At 49.4% G+C, this 19,554-nt stretch overlaps 3 protein-coding genes across 22 annotated transcripts; 1 reads left to right on the top strand and 2 right to left on the bottom strand.

Annotated features, from left to right (window-relative positions):
* Window positions 1-254: 254 nt before the first annotated feature.
* On the bottom strand, window positions 255-19,290 carry Bag6 (BAG cochaperone 6). 19 transcript variants are annotated; one of them, XM_005339000.5, is made up of 26 exons: window positions 18,847-19,290; window positions 11,054-11,174; window positions 9,529-9,646; window positions 9,218-9,414; window positions 8,926-8,979; window positions 8,691-8,765; window positions 7,644-7,882; window positions 6,940-7,069; window positions 6,306-6,503; window positions 5,846-6,098; window positions 5,455-5,532; window positions 5,237-5,344; window positions 5,002-5,114; window positions 4,809-4,896; window positions 4,334-4,617; window positions 3,477-3,768; window positions 3,144-3,313; window positions 2,903-2,956; window positions 2,669-2,771; window positions 2,455-2,579; window positions 2,151-2,297; window positions 1,765-1,824; window positions 1,508-1,651; window positions 1,320-1,427; window positions 719-865; window positions 255-440 (listed from the first exon to the last, which is right to left on the bottom strand). In XM_005339000.5, exons 2-26 carry the CDS (start codon window positions 11,159-11,161, stop codon window positions 345-347), a joined length of 3,489 nt encoding a protein of 1,162 aa, XP_005339057.1. In that variant the 5' UTR covers window positions 11,162-11,174; window positions 18,847-19,290; the 3' UTR covers window positions 255-344. The 19 variants fall into 19 exon arrangements, with proteins under 19 accessions (XP_005339057.1, XP_005339056.1, XP_040138285.1 ...); XM_005338999.4 differs by lacking the exon at window positions 18,847-19,290 and adding an exon at window positions 11,818-12,078; XM_040282351.2 differs by lacking the exon at window positions 18,847-19,290 and adding an exon at window positions 11,929-12,077.
* Apom (apolipoprotein M) lies at window positions 11,383-16,754 on the top strand. Of its 2 annotated transcripts, none has more exons than XM_040282377.2 (6): window positions 11,383-11,499; window positions 15,148-15,302; window positions 15,677-15,750; window positions 15,841-15,939; window positions 16,107-16,205; window positions 16,614-16,754. In XM_040282377.2, exons 1-6 carry the CDS (start codon window positions 11,446-11,448, stop codon window positions 16,637-16,639), a joined length of 507 nt encoding a protein of 168 aa, XP_040138311.1. In that variant the 5' UTR covers window positions 11,383-11,445; the 3' UTR covers window positions 16,640-16,754. The 2 variants fall into 2 exon arrangements, with proteins under 2 accessions (XP_040138311.1, XP_040138309.1); XM_040282375.2 differs by lacking the exon at window positions 11,383-11,499 and adding an exon at window positions 14,210-14,752.
* Window positions 16,883-18,840, bottom strand: C8H6orf47 (chromosome 8 C6orf47 homolog). Its single transcript, XM_005339008.5, has one exon. The coding sequence runs from the start codon at window positions 18,475-18,477 to the stop codon at window positions 17,596-17,598; it is 882 nt and encodes a 293-aa protein (XP_005339065.1). The 5' UTR covers window positions 18,478-18,840; the 3' UTR covers window positions 16,883-17,595.
* Window positions 19,291-19,554: the final 264 nt, after the last annotated feature.

Here is a 19,554-nt window from a genome sequence, read left to right as displayed (position 1 = left end):
CTTCAAAACAATCTTACAAAGCTAGGGATGTTGTTCAGTGGTCTAGTGCTTGCCTAGCGTGCATAAGGCCCAAGATCAATCCCCAGTACTACAAAATAAACAGGCTTACACATTATGTTCTGCATGACTTGAGTACATATGCTCACTGGGACAATTACAAGCTGTTTTAAAAGTTGGGTTCCTAGGAAATACTAGGAAATCTTTTTTAAAAAAATAAGGGACTTGAAATACTTAAAGACAATTTGGAGACAAGAGCCAGGAAAATCCGACTTTTATTTCTTAAATACTGTGAAGGAAGAATGGGAAAATGGTCCCCTGGTGAAGAAGGGCCATAGAGCAAAGAGCTAGGGATCATCAGCAAAGGCCCGGTGGGCATTAGGGAAGCGCTGGGGGCTGTAGTTGGGATCTTCCTGCAGTCTTTTTTGTATATCAGACCGGAGCTAGAAAGAGAGAATAAGCAGGTCAGAGTAGCACTGAGCAAGCCCCAGATCCCAGCAAGCACACAACACCATCCCCTCAGAAGCTAATGCTTTCCCCACCAGCCACATCTGTCAGTTGCCCAATATGGCATCACTGAGACTTCCCAGATACCACATGGGAAAATCTTCAAAAAGTGGCAGCCCCAGACTACCACTTCCTCTGAAAGGATCCAGGAAAAGGGACCCTAGCCCAACCCCTCCCGCTAGACCATCCCTATTCTGCTTCAAGGTGGGGGCACCTGCTGCCTGTAGCTCTCCTGAACCTCTGGTGCCTCCAGGTCCCGGCTCAGGCTCTCGGGGCTCGTCAGGGGCCGAGCTCCGGCTGCCTTAGCTGCCCGGCTCACGGCCTCTGAGAGAAGCAGCTGGGGGCCCTCACCCTGCATCGTCTGGGGGACAGGGGGTTAGGAGGGAAAAGAGGATCAACGTCAGATCCAGTGCCACCACCCAGCTCACCCTTTCCATGAGTCAATCACTGAGTATTTATGCTAGAGGAAAGAAGTGGGAACATTTTTACATGTGGCCTTCCTAGCTGGCTCTGGCCAAATACAGTGTTTGTGTTAAACTTGCTCTTCTAAGCAAGGGCCAAATGCAAGCCATCTGAGATTCTGAGCAAACTAATCCAAGCCCACCTGAAAAGAAAATGAGCCCTAGTCACTTGGGCATTAGATAGCTGAGGGACTAAGATAGCAAACAGAGGTAAAGTCTTGTGTGGTTATACACCAACTACAAGCCAGTGTGAGTCCCAGAAAGCTTTTCTCATTAAATAACTTATTTAGTTTTATTTAAGCATGATAGGAGAACCTGGGTAGACAGGGATCCTCAAGGAAGAGGTAAACCAACCTTGCGTCTCTTGGCAGGCATACCACTGAGGTAGGCATCACTCAGAGGTGGCTGCGGTTTCACCTTCCGCTGGCTCTGAATGTCCTGCTGAATGATAGGGACCCATTCCTGGGAAGGAAAGGATTAGAAAGTAATTCCCACACCCTGCAGCTCCTTAACCCACCACTGGATCACCACCTGCCACTTACTGGGGGAACTGCAGCTGCCCAAGGTTCTGTCTCAGCTGAAGCTCCATCCTGTTCATCTTGAGAGCCTACTTCAGGAGCAGGGGGTGGACCTCGAGACATGGCCTCCTCTGCTGTTGTTCCTGGGGCTGGGGAAGCATTCTCCCTCTGGGTGTCAGAAAGTAAGAAGGCCCAGATTTCAGAATTTTTATCCTCAAGCCCTTCTTTCCCTATCCCTCCTTCTCCACATACCCTGGCCCCTCAACCTCTCTCCCTGGTACCTGAGGCTCAGGAGTAGTTCTTTCTGCTCCTTGAACTTCCATTGGCTCCTCAGAAAGTGACTGTAAAAGTGAATAGAGAGGGGGCTGGGGATGTGGCTCAGCAGTAGAGTGCTCACTTAGCACATGCAAGGCCCTGGGTTTGATCCTCAGCACCACATAAAAATAAATATACTGTAGATATTTTGTGTCCAACTATATCTAAAATAAATATATATATACATATAATATATAATTATATATAATATATATAAATATATATAATATATATAATTTTATATATAATTTTTTTTTTTAAAGTAAACAGAGAAAGAAAACAAAATGTAGAAACTTCTCAGATCTCTCCACTTCCCTCAAGTTCCCTGACAAGAGTCCACTGGGTCCCTTACCTGGGGGGGATCACCAATCCTGCGAACATATCTGAGGATGGCATCAGGGCCCACAGGCATGTGCTCCAGAACCACCTGAAGCCTCAGTCCCATCATAGTGGTCAGCCAGCTTACCAAGGATGGATTCACCCCACGAGACATACGACGCTGAGGGACAGAAAGCAAACTTGCAACACAACCCTCAACCAACTTTTACAATTTATCAGACTCAAGAGAAATAGACTGCAGTATGGCAAGAAAAGTGAAAACTGCAAGACATCAAAGGAAACAAGAGACTAGAGATCTGAGGTTGCATGGTACTTACAATTCGACCATTGATAACAGCAGCAAGCTCCATCTGCTGTCCCCCCAAGCAGTGCAGGTTTAGGGCTAGGCATTCAAATAGGCCCTGGTTACACAACTCCAGCAACCGGGCTCCAAATCCACTATCTGTAGGCAAGACATGAGGAAGGAATGTTGGTACCCAGCAGCCCTGCACACCCAATGCCCCACTTTCCTTGGCCCAGCTAACCCCTAACCTGTGCAGTGCAGCACATGAGCAGCAATGCTATTAAACTGTTCTTGCAGAAACTCTAGGTTTGTCCGAATGATGTCCACGCCTGGCTGAACCTGTACCAAAGACTGTAAGACAAGACACAAGAAGACCCCCAAATCAGGAATCCTAACACTAGAAATGGAGAAGGAAGCCATAAGGAATATTAGCTTCCCTGCCCAGACCCAGAACAGGAGGGAAATAGAGAAGGGTCACTCACAAAACTCTCCCGCACATATTCTTCTAGTCCGGTAATCAATGTGTGGGTTGCCATCTACAGGAAAACATCACAGATTTAATTCCAAGCCTTGGTTCTCAAGACTCCCCCTCTCCCTACCCTAACCCTAAAAAGTCCAAGGCTTGGGCTGGGACAGCTGTAGCTTTAACTGGCAGATATAGTCAGGAATAAGCAATTGGTAGTGGGAAAGAGGAAAACTGCGAGGGCCCAGGCTTGCATTTACCCGGATGTTACCAGGTGTGGGTTCCTGGCCACCCAAGTAGTGCTGGTGGAAGAAGGAACGCAGCTGGGGCTGGAGCCTCTGCAATGGCTGGAAATGCCCATGGAGAAGCATCACCACATCCACCATGGAGAAGTTCTGGCACAGGAGAGAGAGCAGGGCTCCAAAGAATCCTGGGAATATAAGCAGAAGTTAGCAACCACCTTTACCACCTAGGCTTGCCCAGTCCATCAGCTTCATCCCATCTTGCCAACAGCCCTAGACAAAGGTTATCTACCTTCTCCTCTGTGCCCCCCTTCCTGGAATAAACCAAGACACTCCCTGCCCTTTGCTTACCAAGGGCACCATCAGCCCCAGGCTCAAAGATGTTGCTGGATCCACTGAGGCGCTGGATGAAAGCAGCAATGCTTTCACTGCTGCCAGCTCGAGCCCCCAAGGAGCCCAAGAGGGAGCTCAGCACACCCTGCACCACTGAGGTAAAAAATTCTGGTGGCAGGCTCTCAGGACCCAGGCCTCCAGGACTCCCTGTGCCACCAGAAGGGGACCCTGGTGGTGGTGTGGTCTGTTGTTCTGGGGCTGGGGGTGGGGGTGGAGGAGGTGGAGGAGGTGGAGGGGCCGTCTGTGTGGCCTGGCAAACAGAGAAGAAATAAAGAACAGAAAACAAGGTGAGAACAGGGACAAAGACATAACATGGCATCAAGAGGGTACAAAACAGGGCTGAGGTCGTGGCTCAGTGGTAGAGCACTCGCCTAGAACAAGCAAGGCCCTGGGTTCGATCCTCAGCACCACATAAAATTAAACAAAGGTATTGTGTGCAACTACAATTAAAAATAAACAAATAAATAAAAGAGGGCACAAAAACAACAGGAATCTGGGAAGAAAGCCTTTACTTCTTAAAGCAGAATACTCATACACAGGTATTCAATACAAAGTTAGACTAAACAGTGACCTCTATCCCTCTGAATAGGTTAGATCAAAAAGCAGTGACATTACTATATGATTTTTTTTTCCTTAGAGCTGTTTTTTTTTCCTCATCTCCAAAACAGAGGATTCACAATCAATTGATTACCCAGTCCCTTTCCCTGCCATGTTACTAGACTGTAATCCAATGGCTATAGAATGGCAACAAAGTATCACTGCTTGGCCCAATGCCAGAAAGGAAGAACAGAATAAAAGGCAAGTCCATTACTCACCTGCAAGAAATCAGTCATGCCCTGGAGAAAAGCAGGGACACCAGGCATTGCCACAGTGATGGTGGGAGAAGCCATGCCAGGCCCACCAGCTCCTGACCCTGTAGGCCCAAGCAGGTTCCCCAGGAGCTGGGAGAACTGGAGATCAGCTGTGGAGGACTGGGGGGGTGGAGGCTGAGCAGGGCCCCCAGGAGCAGGACCAGCTGTGGTAGCTGTGTTGGTGGTACCAGCGCTGGCTGAAGCAGTGGCAGGGGCTGGAGGTGGAGCCATTCCTGGGGTCCCCTGAGCTGTCCGAAACCCAAAGAAAAGTGAAATTTGAAGAAAGACTAGACATTTATAGTAGCTCTATTTCTAGCAGGAAAACAATCAAGAACATAACGAAAGAGCTAGGAAGTACCAGTGAACAGCTAAAAAGCAAGTATCAGACTTGAGAGTCATAGAATTCTTAAGTTTGAAGTGAGGAAAAATGAGGACTCACCCACAAGAACAGGCTGCATAAGAAGCTGCCCCACAAGGCCGCTCACCATCTGAGCCAATGAGGCATTGGTACCCAGTCCAGCACCCTGCTGACAGGGAAGGAGAGGAGAGGATTTCAATCCTGTCCTCCTTTACATCACCCCAAGATTCTTTCCCGGATTCTTCCCCACTAGAACTCTCCCACCCTTACTCACCAAAGCCCCAGAGACTGGGGGCCCCCCAGGATGAGAAGGCCGAGCCTGTGGAGGGGTGGGCCGGGCAATCACCACCCGGGTTGGAGCTGTTGGGAAGCCTGGCACCTGCTGTCCTGTGGGTGGCAGAGGAGAGAGATGGAAAAGAGCTGAGGGCCAGACTCTTGAGAGACAGCCAACAGTACCCACCACCATGGACTAGGCCCCACCTCCCAGGCCTCCCCTTCCAGGTGATTACCTGCGGCCGCGGAGGCAACAGCTGCCACCATGGCCTGATGAGTGATCTGGTGGGCGACGGCGTGCATGAACTCAGGGGGCAGGGAGGGCAGCTGGATGAGGGTGGAGCCTGGGGGGCGGGTCTGATGTAACCTTGAACCTGGACCCCTGCAACCCACCCACTCAGCCCTAACCCTTCTCTACCCAGAGCTCAACCTGCTCTGATGCCCTTGTTCTTACCCAGGGTCTGGCCATGACCAGGGGGTCCTAGGGAGCCAGTGGGAGCACTCGGGACACCACCGGGCTGTGTGCCAGAATCTGGGCAGGGAAACAGAGAGTATGACCCTGAGACCACTGGGGTCAAGGCCTAAGTGTACCCTCCTGAGATCAGTTGTCCTACAGGCCACCATTTCCCAACCAAAAAGTCAGCTTTTCACACCTCTAGACAGGAACAAGGTGACTTCTTAACCACAAAAAATTTCCAAGGATAAATCAGTCCCCTTCATGCCTCTCCCAATACATGCCAACAATCTGCACAACCCTATCCGACCCTTACTCCCTCACACCTCAACACCAACCCGACTTCCTTCAGCCTACTGGTCTTCTCTTCCAGTCACTGATCCTAACTCACCTTGAATATTCATGTGCATCATGACCACGGGTTCCACACTCTGGTGTGATATCCGGATGACCCTCGGGTGGCTGGTGGCTGGCGGGGGAGCTGGCCCTGGTGGGGGAGCCCCCTCAGTTGAGGACTCAACAGTGGTAGAAGACGGGGCCAGAGTCGAGGCCTGGCCAGGACCAGGGGGAGGTGCCTCAGCATTGGGAGTTGTGGGGGGGCGAGTCCCATTCCCTGTCATAGTCACAGTGGTCCCCACGTTGATCTAAAAGAGATGGACACGCAAAAGTGAGAAAAAACACAACAGCTTAATCCAAAGCACCTCTACCATCTATCTCAGAAGCCTCCATCCTTTATCATTATGTTTCCCAAGTTCTCTCCCTCTCTTCCCTCCTTTGAGCCCAATAATCGCTCTGTATCACTGCACCACCCCCCACTTCATCCTCTCTTGGGTCAGCCTCCCATGACCCACCTGGATGGGAATGGCTGCCTGCTGAAGCACCATGGGCGTGGTGTAGTGAGACATGGGCCTAACCACATGCAGGTGTCGTGGGGGTGCACAAGCCAAATTGCAACGCAGGTCAGAGAGTGCCACAAAAGTGTTGCCCAGAAGCCGCAGGCTCTCCCCAACCAAATTGATCAACCTCTGGTCCTCCTCACGGCCTTCATGCTGTGTTCATCACCATGTCAAAAAAAGAAAAGAATAAGTCCAAATCACCTCTTCTAAGGATCTTCTAAGGATCCCAAGTTTTCAGTTACATATTTAGAAGTTTCTACATTGCTCAAACCTTTGCAAGTCAATTCTATTTTATGTGCAAAAAGAATTTCCTACTAAGACAAATTCTACAAAAGATTATAAGTCATCAAACTAATCTCCCTTAAACTATGTAAATTTCTTAAACAATTCACTTAGGGACACAAATGGTGCAAGGACAGTGGGTACTGCAAAAATTACCACCTGCCAAGGGAGTAAAGATCATTTATGTGTCTAGAGGGATTTTGTTGCAATGCTGTTTGGGGGAGTAAAGGGTTATCTGCTTCAGCCTGTTCTGTTTCAGGAGTACTGGGGGGAGGGGAGAGGAGGGGTAGGCCATCAAAGGGCTCACATTGTTGTTATAGTCCGTGGTGGCAGCAGCACCCAGAACTTCATAGTAGCGCTGCAGGAAGGGCTGGAGGCGACTCTCCAGCCGCTGCAGCTCCTGGAGCACTTCAACATACTCCGCTGGGGAAGGATGGCTGTGGATAACCCCAAGGACAGTGAGCAAAGACTTTCCTTATAGTCCCCACCTCAAAGCCCAGAGATCATCTGCTCTGTCTCCCCCTGGCCTCCCAGACCCCTGGCCCAATCCCTTCCTGGACTAGCAGAGCTTCTGTTCTTTATTCCCACCCAGGGGAAGATGGAGAGGACAAAATGACCCTTACTCTCACCTTCCCCACTACAATCTTGTAGCTGTAATGTATGAAACAAACTCTAAAATAAGAAATGAGCCCTGTGTGAACTTGAGAGAAAATTTTGCGGTACTAGGGATTTAGCCCAGGATATCCACTTAACTACATCCATAGTCCCCCATTTCCACCCCCCAAATTCTGAGACAAAAAATTGTTAAGGTTGGCTTCAAATTTGCACAGCCTCTGGAGTCACTGAAATTACAGGCATGTGTCATGCGCTCAGGGGAGAGAAAAGCTTCTGCTCAGCTGTCAATTCTAACCTCATTTACCTTCATTGAGACCCTCTCACCCACCATACCTCTCCTGGTCTTCATATTGCACTTAGAACCCACAACCCCAAAAGGTTCCCTCCATCTCTCACTTAGGTGCGTTTGTCTCTGGGGCAGGTGTAGGGCCTGTTGGAGTTTGGCCAGAAGGGGTAAGCTCCGGGCTCTGGGCTGGGGCACGCTCCTCCACTTCTTCTGCCTCCATGGGCTCCCGAGGAGGTGCTTCATTTTCAACTGACTCTGATGTTTGTGAGTTCAAGGATACTGGCTCTGGAGCCACAGCTGACGTCTGTGGGGGTGGCTGACTGTGCTGTGCCTGGGGTCCCCCTCGACCCTGAAAAGTGGGGAAGTCAGGACACCAAAGACAAGATGAAACTAAAATAGATAACTCAGGCCAACTGAATGTGAATGGAGAAAGTGCTCCAACTAGGCTCCCTAAAGACAGGACTTTACATTCATTCTCTTTAACTCCCTAACAATCAGTATAGGACTAGCATAAATTAGATACATGACAAATAACTAATACTTTTAAACAAATTACTAACATAGTAAAAATTGCAATTTTCTAACTTCTATAAGGAAAGAGAAAGACCACAGGTTGTAGTTGCTACACAAACTAATGAAGTTAGAGCATTCCAATGCTGAACATGTCAGTTAAGAAATCAATTATAGGGACTAGGGATACAGCTCAGTAGAGTGCTTGCCTCATATGCACAAGACCCTGGGTTCAAAATCAGGGGCTGGGGCTGAGTGGCAGAGCGCTTGCCTAGCATGCATGAAGCACTGGGTTTGATCCTCAGTACCACATAAAAATAAAGGAATTTTGTCTAGCTACAGCTACAAGAAAGAAAGAAAGAAAAAGAAAAAAGAAAAGAAAAGAAAAGAAAGGGTGGAATAATTCTTTAACTGAAAAGATGCTATGCCAAGTTATCTAAGAACTGAAACAAACTCCCCCGATACCAGGCATTCAGAGGATTGGCAGGGACAAGATACCCTCACAAAGATACTTTTTTCTGCCCAAAAGAACGACTGCAAAGAAGAGACCAGATTAGGAAGACAGAATCCTGTGGATGAGGCCAATCATGCTCCCACCCTCAGGCTACGAGCGGGTGGAGAGAACCTAGGCAGATTTGCTCATTTACCTCCATTCGGGATAATAAGGTCTGGATATCCCTGATCATGTGCTGGGCCATCACTAGCCGTACTCGGGGCTCACTCTAGAATAAAAAAGGAATAATCAGGACAGGTCTGAGATGAAGCCATAAGCTCCACCGCCTACTAATCCAGGTCCCAAGCATCTCATTAGCCAGGTCCACCCCACCTCATGGCCTCCTTCTCCCAGATCCCCTTCCCTGACCCTCCCAGGCCCCTCAATACCTGAATCGGGGCCTGTTCCATGTTGATGTGAACATCCACAGCAGAGCCGTCACTCTGGGGAAAGGGTAAGGGAAGTTGCTCTGGGAGAAGCCAAATACTAAGGCCTCCACACTTTTCAACTCATTCTGTGGAGCCCCACCCCTTTTTCTCAAAGACCAAGGCCAATATCTCATCAGAGAGCTCTCCAAACCCAATCTCAAAACTGAGACAACTATCTAATGTGTTCCCTGATGCTAACACAACCCAAACTACCCCTCCCTAAAAAACCCTTCCATGTGAAACACAAGCTTACAGGAAGATTGAAGGTTCCAACCATGACATAGCTGTTGGCATTCCGGTCATGAACAGAGGCCCCAGGCCCCCGAGTACCAGGCAGGGGTCCCCCACCATGGGCAGCTGAGGAAGACCCTGTCCCAGAAGATGCTCCAGAAGGGAGCTGAGTCTGAGGAGGAGCCCGTTCCACCAGGTGGATAACCTTTCCCCCAACATCTGCAGGAAAAAAGATACACACCAAAACATTGCATGAGTAGGTATATACATGGCCTTAAGCTCATCCCTCTGGGTAGCAACCTAAACCTCTGAATTGCCCTCCAACCCTCTTACTGTATTCCTGGAGCTTCTTATCATCTTGCAGAACTCGCCCCTGATAGATGAGCCGTTGTTTCTCAGAGGGGATGCTGACAGAGGCAGCAATGTGCTCCTTAAACTCCTTTACATTCATCTGTAAGGAGGAATAATCATATACAGGAATCAGAATGGAGGAAAAAAAGAGAAAAAGCCAACTGATTTGTGGAGTTAAGGGGTAAAAACCAGTATAGAATCACTATCCAACTGTCCTGACTGTAAGATATTAATTGTGCAAAACACTGAACCAAGACAACCCACTAAAATACAGAATAAATTTAACAAACTTTCAGGTATAATACAAACACATATGTTTCTTTTAATAGTTGTAAAAGAACAGAATGACTTTATTTTGTTTATTTTTATGTGGTGCTGAGGATTGAACCCAGTGCCTCCTGGATGAGGAACAAAAAAGCCAACTAATATTCCTTCTCTCCTTTGCCTAGCTTCCAAAGGAAAGTGTATCTAGAGAGATCAGTAGCCCCTTCCTAAATACAAAATGATACCAGGAGTTCATTTTTCTGCCATAATCTTAAAGACAAAAATAACTGCAAACCCAGATGGGGTGGTACACGCCTATAATCCCAGTGGCTTGAGAGGTTAAGGCAGAATTGCAAATTCAAGGCCAACATCAGCAATTTAGCAAGGCTATGTCTAAAACAAAAAAGGCAAGGAGGATAGGGTAGGGAATTAGGTTAAGGAAAACTAACCAAGAAGAGGCCCCAAGCCCCAGAGTACCAGGCAGGGGTCCCCCACCATGAAGGTAAGAAGGGAGCAAAGGGCTAGGGGTGTAGCTCAGCACTTGCCCAGCATGTGCAAGATCCTGGGTTCAATCCCCAGCTCTGCAAAAAAGAAGGAAGCCAAAAAGAAAAACATTTGCCCTAACTAGACAAAGTCTTGGAAAGTATTACAAATATCTAGCCACAGAAAAACCTTTGTGATTTTCTTAAACACGTCTTAAAATATCATAGACCCACCAGCTCATGAGTTTGTCTCTAAGAATTACAGAATTAAAAACATAACTATGGTATTAAATTCAAGAGTCATTTTATGCAACAGATGTTAGTAATTCCACTGAATAGTCCACTAGGGCTCCACCTGCATTATGGGTTCTGGTTTCCAGACTTCATAAGTACAGTATACAGCTGCAATCAATCTGTTTATCAGAAAAACTGTTTGAGGTCCCCGCATTGTTTACTTTCCCCAAAACTGGAGCCCCAACTCTTCCTTTGGGCTAGGGTCCACCCATGATAGCACAGGTTCCTCCTTCGGGTCTATTTTACTTTGCACTGAATTCTAGCAAGGTGAAGAAAGACAAAATAAAATCTGCCTCACTTAACAATAAACATACCTCCCCCAACAAACACATCAAAAGATGTTCTATCTAGAATATAAACAAAGGAATCAATGAAAATTTGAAGACAAGAAAATCAGGCTCTCCCATCAGTCTAAGGGAGGAAGAGGAAGAGCTAATGGGTATCTTCCAGAAGTACTGGGATCTCACCTGGGCCCCCACAATAAAGGTCCGAGTCTGAGAGTCCAAGGTCTTCACTAATACCTCCAAGTTGTCAGGCTCCTCCATAGCGGTACTGGTAGAATCACTGGGCTCCATGGCGGACAGCTCTCTAAGGAAGAACGAAGGGAGGAAGGTCCGCTGTCGCCTGTAGATTTTATATACCGGAAGCTTCCCTGGCCTGAATCTCCGCCCCAATACCTAAAAAGTTTCTCCTACACAAGCACACACACTCACACCCGCCCCCATCCCCCTTCTGATTCCGGGGCACAGGGAGAGAAACACAAAGGGCAGGAGATCGACGGCATAGGGAGCTGAAGGACAGGAGGTGGGAGGGGCTCCACAATGCCAATCACAATAAAGGAGGGCCAGTTGGGCTGAGAATGAGGAAAGGAAGCACGAGACCAGAGACCAGTGTCATCACCGGTCGCGATAGGGTAAAGGCCCTAGAAGTCGGCAAATTCTGGGACAACGCGAGAGCGGGGGTGGGGGTGAGGGTGGGGGTGGGGGTAGCGCCCGGCTCGGCGGAGAAAGTGGCTTCGCGCACGCGCGCCACGCCCATCGAACCCGCCGAAATCACTACACACCCAAGACGGCGGACACTTACGGGGGGGGGGCTGGACCGGCTAGCTGACTGCCCCCCCTCTTCCGCCTTCCTCGGTGTTCCAGCAGAGCGGCGCAACCAACACGCGGCCACACACATATACATACACACCCCACCACCCTGTGGCTCCGCCCCCGACTTCCCCCGGTACCGTCACTTCCGGTTTCCCCTAGTCTGCTACCGAAAGCCACTTCCGTTTCCCCAATAGTATTTGGGGCTCTCGATGCGGTACTTTCGGCTCCTCCAGGTCCCCAAAGTTTACTTTTATGGGGCGCGATGAGGAAGTCCGCGGCCCCAGGTAGTGAGCTCCCGGGGGTGGAGATGGGCTGGGGCCGGCCTAGATGGGAAAGAGCCGAACACCCTGAGTAGCCACCGCCGCCGTCGCCCGGGGAACTGTAGTGCGCCTGCGTGAGTCGCACTACGCATGCGTAAACATTTAAGCACCTCCCTACCCGCCTCACCCTGGCTTTTGCACTTTGCCTATGAGCATGCTAGAGACCTAGGAGGTTGAGGTGGCCATTATAAATGCCTGAAGAAAATATATCGACTCCACGCCTTCGAGAGACGCTGTGGATGGTTTTATGAACTTTGGATTTTGGAGATTTGGGATTATGCCTTATCTATATTAAAGTTTTGACAGGCAGAGAATTTTGAGCGGCACTGACCTAGCCACCTAAAACTCTCATTCTCACTGCAGCCCTCACCTGGCCCTGTGCTCGGCGCCTCCGGAAGTCACTTTACCTTAGGCGGTTGGGGTCCGTTTGCCGGCTACTTTGCGTCTCGTCGCGTCGTGGGGTAGAGATCGTTTTGACCGGGTGGGGCGTGTTGCGGACTGTGGTGTCAAGCTAGCCATTGGCTAAGTGCGGCTGAGGGGACCTGCCATGTTTTAGGAAAGCTAAGCAAGCCACTGCTTTTTAGGACTTTTCAAGAAAAGGGACACCACCACTGAATTTGAGAACTAGGAGCATACGGAGTCCGGCTGGACCAAAAGACAAGACCCTGAAAATGGGGACTTGAAGCGCCCACCAACAGGGTTTCTAAGCTTTGGGTGATTACAATCTCTATAATCCTTATCATTCCTAGGCTTTCTAGAATTCGTAGTTTATATCCAGGTGCAAGTACTATATCCGTTAAGTTACCATAAAGCCGGACGTGGTGGCTCCCTCGTAATCCCAGCAATTCGGGAGGCTTAGACAGGAGGATCGCGAGTTCGAGGCCAGCCTCAGCAGATAAGTGAGGCTGTCTCAAAATTTAAAAGGGGTGGGGATGCGGCTCAGTGGTAAAGCGTTCCAGGGTTAGATCCCACCCCCCCAGGGGGGGGGGAAAGTTCCAATAAGCATGTTTAGTGAGCACTTCGTTTGTGCCAGCCACCGAGTGGGTTACAAACTGTCATGTTTTTAAGCCTTAAAAGGGCTCAGTAGCAGAGCTCCTTCACAGCATGTATGAAGCCCTGGGTTCATCCCAGCACCACATGAAACACCGCAACAGGGTTTTCAACATGTGAGATGGATAATAACATCCACGAGCCTAAGTAGAAGAGCTGGCAAATCCAGGCCTGCCAGACTCGGGATTGAGTCTTCTGCTTTACTGCTACAACAATTGTTTGTTTGTTTTTTAATTTTTATTCAAGGGCTTGTAATCCCAGGTATTCCAAAGGCTGAGCCAAGAGTTTTGCCAGTTCAAGACCAGCCAAGGCAACAAAGTCAGACCATGTCTCCAAAACAAAAAATTTTTCAAGGGCTGGGGTGTAGGTTAGTGGTTCAGCACTTGACTAGCATAACAAGCAAGGTCCTGGGTTCACCCCCAGTCCTGCAAAAATAAAATTTGTAAACATTACCCCCAACAGTATAATTAACTCTTTAGACACCCATTGCCCAGATTATGTTTTCTTTTAACTAAATCACAAGCCCATAGCCAGTCTCACCTCTCAGTGCAAATCTTTTTGTGGCAGCCCATGAGTTTTAATTAAGCCCCACAACTCATCACATTAACTGCTTAACTCACTTGGCCCTATCCATTGCCTCTTGAGAATTCTTATTATTAGAGAATTCAGAAAGTATAAGTTCTTTATAAACATTATCAATTACAGAAAATGCTTCTTTAGATTTACTATGTGCAGGTCATTGTAAAGGGCTTTATGTACCTTCCTATTTAATTCTCTAAAACTGAAGATTTGCACATTTTACAGATGAAAAAACAAGACAGAGAGATTAATAAAATTGTCCCAGATCTGAGTTAGGGTTTGGACCCAATCAGACAGCAATGCCATTTTCTTTAATCATTAGAATATGTGGTCTTTTGTAGTAATAAACATTGAGTGAATTAACTCACTTATGTGTCAGCAAGCTTTTCTGGGGTATGTACAAACTATTTCTACAATTATAAACTTAAGAGAAAACCCTCCATGTCCCAGCAACCAGTTCATACCTGTTCAAAGCACTTAAGATTGTCAATGGTTGTTTACACAACTAGTTTTTCCTATATCCCTGGCTTCTTCAAGGCCAGGGATTGTGTCTTATTTGTTTTTATATCCATAGGGATTAGCCAGTTCCTGGCAAACAGCTAGGACTCAAAAGTTTCCTAAGTGAAGATTTGCACATTTTACAGATGAAAAAACAAGACATAGAGATTAATAAAATTAGGACCCAGTCAAGCCACTTCTCTTTGATGCAGCACAACACAAAAAGATCTCCCACCAAGATATGGGGTGAAAGACCACAGGCTTCTAGCTCTCCTCAAAATTGAGAGATCCTACAATGGTTGCATCCAGAAGAGGGGGAGGAAGGCCCCACACACTGTAGATAATCCAGGTTTGGGTTGGAAAACAAGGTTGAAGTTATTCATTAGCAGGTGAAGGGGTCAAGGGTCGAGGCATGGGGGCTGGAAGCGAGTGGACTGAGCAGCCCTCAGTGAAGAGAGCAGTTAAAGCACCAGTTACCCCACGCAGACCACCAGCTCCTTCCCACCTGAAGATGTTCAATCAAATTTGGGCAGCTCTACTCTACCTCTATGGCATTCTCCTTAACTCCATCTATCAGTGCCCTGAACATAGTCAACTGACAACTCTGGGAGTGGATGAGAAAGAGGTATGGACTGAGAATGGGGGAAGCCTATGGTGGAAGCCTTAAGAGTCTTGGGTGGGTAGCCTAGGATAACCAGAAGCTATGTTTGAAACGGGAGGAAGAAACATGAGTGTTTTGATGATGAAAACAGGAAGAAAAATATCAATGCTGTAGCCATCACTGTGGAGATATGAAAGAATTGGAGGGTGGGGTAGAGTGGTTACCCAGGTTGATTGCAGAGGATCAAAGAGGAAGTTATTTCATGATTCCTTGTCATGAACTTAGCCCCCAGTTGGAAAGAGGAAGACAACCAACACCTTCACCCCAAATCTTGCTGTGCTGACCGATGAAGCAGTTGAATGAATTCTGAGATGGACCCCCCAATCTACCCTCTTTTATTCCCCTTATTGTCTCTCCAGTTCCCAGAGCCCCACCTGGGCCAGTGGTACTTTATCGCAGGGGCAGCTCCCACCAAGGAGGAGTTGGCGACTTTTGACTCTGTGGACAACATTATCTTCAACATGGCTTCTGGTTCTGCCCCACTGCAGCTCCAGCTTCGTGCTACCATCCGCATGTGAGTAGTGAGAAGGCAGAGGCATCAATAGTTGCACTCTCTGCCCAAAGTGTGAGCAGCCACCCACTGGGCTCTTGCTGGGTATATCCATGACTCTTGGCCCAGTGAATTCAATAGCTTTACCAGTTGCTCTCTGGAGAAAGAATGGACTTAACCATCTCTTGGTAGCTTGAAACCCAAAGGGAGTCAGGCATCAGCAAAGAACAAGATGGAATAAAAACATGCTGGGGTTGGGGATGTAGCTCATTTGGTAGAGTGCTTGCACAAGGCCCTGGGTTCAATCCCTGACACCACAAAAAAACAAAAAACCATGGTGGTACTGTGTGGTTGGGGTAACACTCTGTCTTTTCTTCTTACTATCATCACCTCTGCAGGAAAAATGGATTCTGTGTACCCCGTGAATGGATTTATCACTTGACAGAAGGGAGCACAGACCTCAGAACTGAAGGTTGGTTCCCACCAGCTCTCAACCACCCCAGCCTCCCTAAGCTTGGTTTTGCATTTCTGTTCTCACCCATCCCCCACTCTGCCCTGACAGGCCGTCCTGACATGAAGACTGAGCTCTTTTCCAGCTCATGCCCAGGTGGAATTATGCTGAAAGAGACAGGCCAGGGTTACCAGCGCTTTCTCCTCTACAGTGAGTGGAAATGCGAGGCAGGAAGTGTCAGTGAAACAAGGGAGGGCAGAAGGGCTCCTCAGTTTGGGCCCTTAGACATCCTTTCAAAATGGGCTGAGAATTTCTGTGAGGTCCTGGGGGTGAGAAGGAGGGTCTCTGACTGGCCTGGCTGCACCCTGCCCTTTCAGATCGCTCACCACACCCTCCTGAGAAGTGTGTGGAAGAATTCCAGACCCTGACCTCCTGCCTGGACTCCAGAGCCTTTTTACTAACTCCCAGGAATCAAGGTAAGGGGTTAAAGTCTTCCAGAAGAGGACTGGACTCACCAGGTCTTCTGCAAGTGCTAGATGAGAGGCTCATGTGATGTTACCAGAGGGCATGGCCAAAGGCAGACATCACCTGAGTGGCTGTGAGGTCACTTGTACTTCTCATAAGCTATGATGGCATCACAGGGATATGACTAAGAGCTGTCATGTTGTCTAAGGGAACCAGGATGGGTTCTGGGCTATTCAAAAAACAGGTTTAAGTCTATAGTGGATAAAGGGGGCAGAGATTCAGACATACAGGAGAAAAGGCCTTTAAGAGTCCTTTGACATGGGGGAATAAAGGCACACATTCTCCCCCAACCCCAAAACCACCAACCTTGTTCTCTCCCTGACTGCCTTTCTATCTTCTTTTCCTTCCTCCCATCACAGAGGCCTGCAAACTGTCCAGTAACTGACCTGTAACTTCATCTGTGCCCCCAGAACAATATAGCGGGAGCTGTTGTTGGGGGAAAGAGAAGCTGAAGACTCCTGATTCTCTTTCAAGGAAAATAAAGACGATTTTTCAATCCACATCACATCCTGGGGTTTATCTCCAGACATCAATGTTACTCCCCCTAATGCAACACTCCTCTAGACCCTCTACCACCTAACCCCCCAAATTGGACGGCGTCAGGAAAGACACTGAGTGACAGTACCTCTCACATTGTAGTGGTGTATTTAGGATTTAGTATTACACAGTTATTTATTGCTGAGTGAACAAGCCCCTAGTCTCTTAGTGGGAACTACAAACTTCAGTGCTCCCCTGTCTGAGCTGCGAGTCCCTTCTGAGCTGTGGTACTCCTGCCAATAACTGCCTATACATCCCTGCTTCCTCTGACTCATGAGCACCAGATCTTCCTGCAGCCTTTGTCACCTGTGGGCCCTCTCCAGGCTCCTAATCCACCAACATAGCAGCCCCATTCCTTCCTAGATGGCTCAGGTTCCAGGCTCCCGGGACATCTTGGGTCTCTCAGCCACCCTCTTAGTGAAGAGATCTCTATTGTGCCTTTTTGGTCTCCTCCACCCCTGGCAAATTTGGAAAGGGAGGAAAGACCCATTGGTATTTATTCTCCACTATCACTTTTTTTTTTTTTTAATGGAGGTGGAAAGAAAAAATGTAAAAGGATAAATGTAAAAGCAGAAAGTAACAACAGCTGGTGAATCCTAGGGTAATGCCCACCATCCATAAATATGTCTGTTCTCTCAGCTAAACAGCTCTGTTCTCTCCTGTGTATGAAGGGGGGCCCTGTGCCTCACTCTCGGGTTTCTTTCTGATCCCTGAGGTCCCTATGCTTACAATCAGAGTCATGCTCCCCAGTCTTTTACTAAAGGCCACACTATCTTCGCCTTTTGCCCCCACCCCACCCCATAGTCACAGTCCCTTTCCTTGATCTCCCCTCTGTTCTTCACCCTCCCTCAGGAAACCCTCACCCTCCCAGTCAGTGGCCTCCTCATCCCCACCAGGCTCCCGGAGGCTGACAGCCAACACCAGCGCCTGCAGGAGGCCAAAGAGGCAGGCAAAGTGTAGAGGGTGGGCAGTAAGTAGGCTCAGCACAGCATGGAGCCCATGCAGAGCAGCAAGGAAAGACAGTAGCCCGTGAATCCAGAGGCCCACTGGTCCTCGAAGACCCAATGCATCCAAGACTGCCCGCAATGGCCGAGAGCACAGCGCCAGCAGGGCTGAGGCCAGCAGCTCTAACAGGTGTAGGGTCAGGTTGGTGGAGATCTGCAGACACTCCTCTGGGCCCCCCAGGTACCGTGGGGGTGCCCCTGGTTCCCCCCGCAGCCAGCCCAGCAGCTTCTGATGCTGGCCAGTTTTCTCCACTGGGACTTCTGGCCCAGGGGCGCCCAGTCCCCCTTCAAGAGACACCCCAGGACTCCTGGTGCCACCTGAATCCACAGGATCCCATTCTAGTTTTGGAATGGCCCCTCCATCCTCCAGTCTCCCAGACTCTTGAGTGCTAGAGATAGTCTTGTCCCACTTGAGGGAATCCATTCTTTTGCTCCCCAGTTGCTCAACTTGGGGCTCCCTGCTTGGTTCTGGAGCAGCCCGGAAACTCCTCAGTGTCCCTGAGTCCTTGGTCTTGGGAGGCCCCACATCTCCCATGGTTTCTGGGGCACTGTCCCAATCACTCCCTGAATTCTCAGGGGAGCTGTCCACCCATTTGGGTTCTGGGGTAGGTGGGTCAGGCCTCATGGGTTTCCGGCGGCCCCAAGGGCGAGGTAGCCAGCCACCAAGCCGTCGCAGGAACATGGTTGGGGTGTGTAATGAACTCCCCAAATCTGGGGCTACTTCCTGGCACTTCTTACACTCTCAAGGTCTCCTCAGAAGGCAGAATCTATTCAGGTTCAGAACAGGTTATCTGCTTGTTGATGCCGTCCTATTCTGAATTCAGAAGGGGCTCCCCGCTCCCCTGAATGGTCATGCAGCCTCAAGAATGGCAAGTGGTTTGTTTTGTTTTCCGTTTTGGGGTAAAGAAGGGAGGCACACTCGAATTCTTTCACCACCACAATCCCCTATGAGATTTCAAGAGTCTCAGGGTCTGACAAGACGGGGTCACCCCTACAGTGTCCGTGTTTCCAGATTTCCTTCCCAGCAGGCAGCACCCCAAGTTTCACTCACCAAGGCCACGCCACAAGGTGCCCCAGAAACTGGGGAGGCGGTGCTCCATCAAAGAAGGAAGGAAGAAAGGTGGCCCAGGGTTCTTAGGTCCTCCTGGATCTGAAAAGTCTTAATATGTTGCCCCAAGGGAGCTCAAGGAATAGGAAGTCTCTGTTGGGAAGTAGGTGGAAGATGTCCAGCAAACTCCAGCCAGTAGCGTCCGTCCCGATTAAGGAGGCTATGATTCCTACAAAGTGGCCCCACCGGCCGGCGAGGACGCAACAGAGACGCGGCCTCCGCAAGGTCAGGACGGAGATCCTCGGAGATCCCAGTCGGGAGGCACAGCGCGGGCCTACGTGGGGACCCAGGCGTCCAGGCGCTGTGCACTGGGACCGCTCCTGGGCCCAGCGTCGGAGCCCGGGCCTCGCGGACCGCCCGTAGTCGCGGAGCCCGGAAGCAGCTGCACCGGGACGGGAGGGACTGGCGGGGGCGGAGCCCACAGATCGCGGGGCGGACCCTGAGGATCGACCTCCCCGCTACCCCCGCGCTTTCTTTGAGCTCGGTTCGGCAGGCGGCAGCGCGTATCCGCGAGGGCCAGAATCAGAATACAAACCCAGTTCTGTTTTCACCTCCCAGAGGCACTACGCCCCGCTGCTTCTCTAGACTCGCCTACCCACTGCCCTTGGGTTCTTGTGTATCCGTCCTCCCAACTCCAGCACACTCTCCACT

The sequence above is a fragment of the Ictidomys tridecemlineatus genome, chromosome 8 (genome assembly GCF_052094955.1).
Source record: "Ictidomys tridecemlineatus isolate mIctTri1 chromosome 8, mIctTri1.hap1, whole genome shotgun sequence".
Classification (NCBI taxonomy): domain Eukaryota; kingdom Metazoa; phylum Chordata; class Mammalia; order Rodentia; family Sciuridae; genus Ictidomys; species Ictidomys tridecemlineatus.
Note: the sequence above shows the minus strand (reverse complement) of the source record. Positions and strands in the feature narration are given on the sequence as shown.

What these genes read in the sequence shown, in the direction of transcription:
- Bag6 (XM_005339000.5), bottom strand. Translation starts at nt 11,161, where the DNA reads ATGGAGCCCAGTGATTCTACCAGTACCGCTATGGAGGAGCCTGACAAC. An exon ending in CTGTTATCAATGGTCGAATT is followed by an intron (nt 2,298 to 2,454) that starts GTAAGTACCATG and finishes TCTGTCCCTCAG; the next exon opens with CGTCGTATGTCTCGTGGGGT. An exon ending in GAACTACTCCTGAGCCTCAG is followed by an intron (nt 1,652 to 1,764) that starts GTACCAGGGAGA and finishes TCTGACACCCAG; the next exon opens with AGGGAGAATGCTTCCCCAGC.
- Apom (XM_040282375.2), top strand. Translation starts at nt 14,540, where the DNA reads ATGGGGGCTGGAAGCGAGTGGACTGAGCAGCCCTCAGTGAAGAGAGCA. An exon ending in CCAGCGCTTTCTCCTCTACA is followed by an intron (nt 15,940 to 16,106) that starts GTGAGTGGAAAT and finishes CTGCCCTTTCAG; the next exon opens with ATCGCTCACCACACCCTCCT. An exon ending in ACTAACTCCCAGGAATCAAG is followed by an intron (nt 16,206 to 16,613) that starts GTAAGGGGTTAA and finishes CTCCCATCACAG; the next exon opens with AGGCCTGCAAACTGTCCAGT.
- C8H6orf47 (XM_005339008.5), bottom strand. Translation starts at nt 18,477, where the DNA reads ATGTTCCTGCGACGGCTTGGTGGCTGGCTACCTCGCCCTTGGGGCCGC.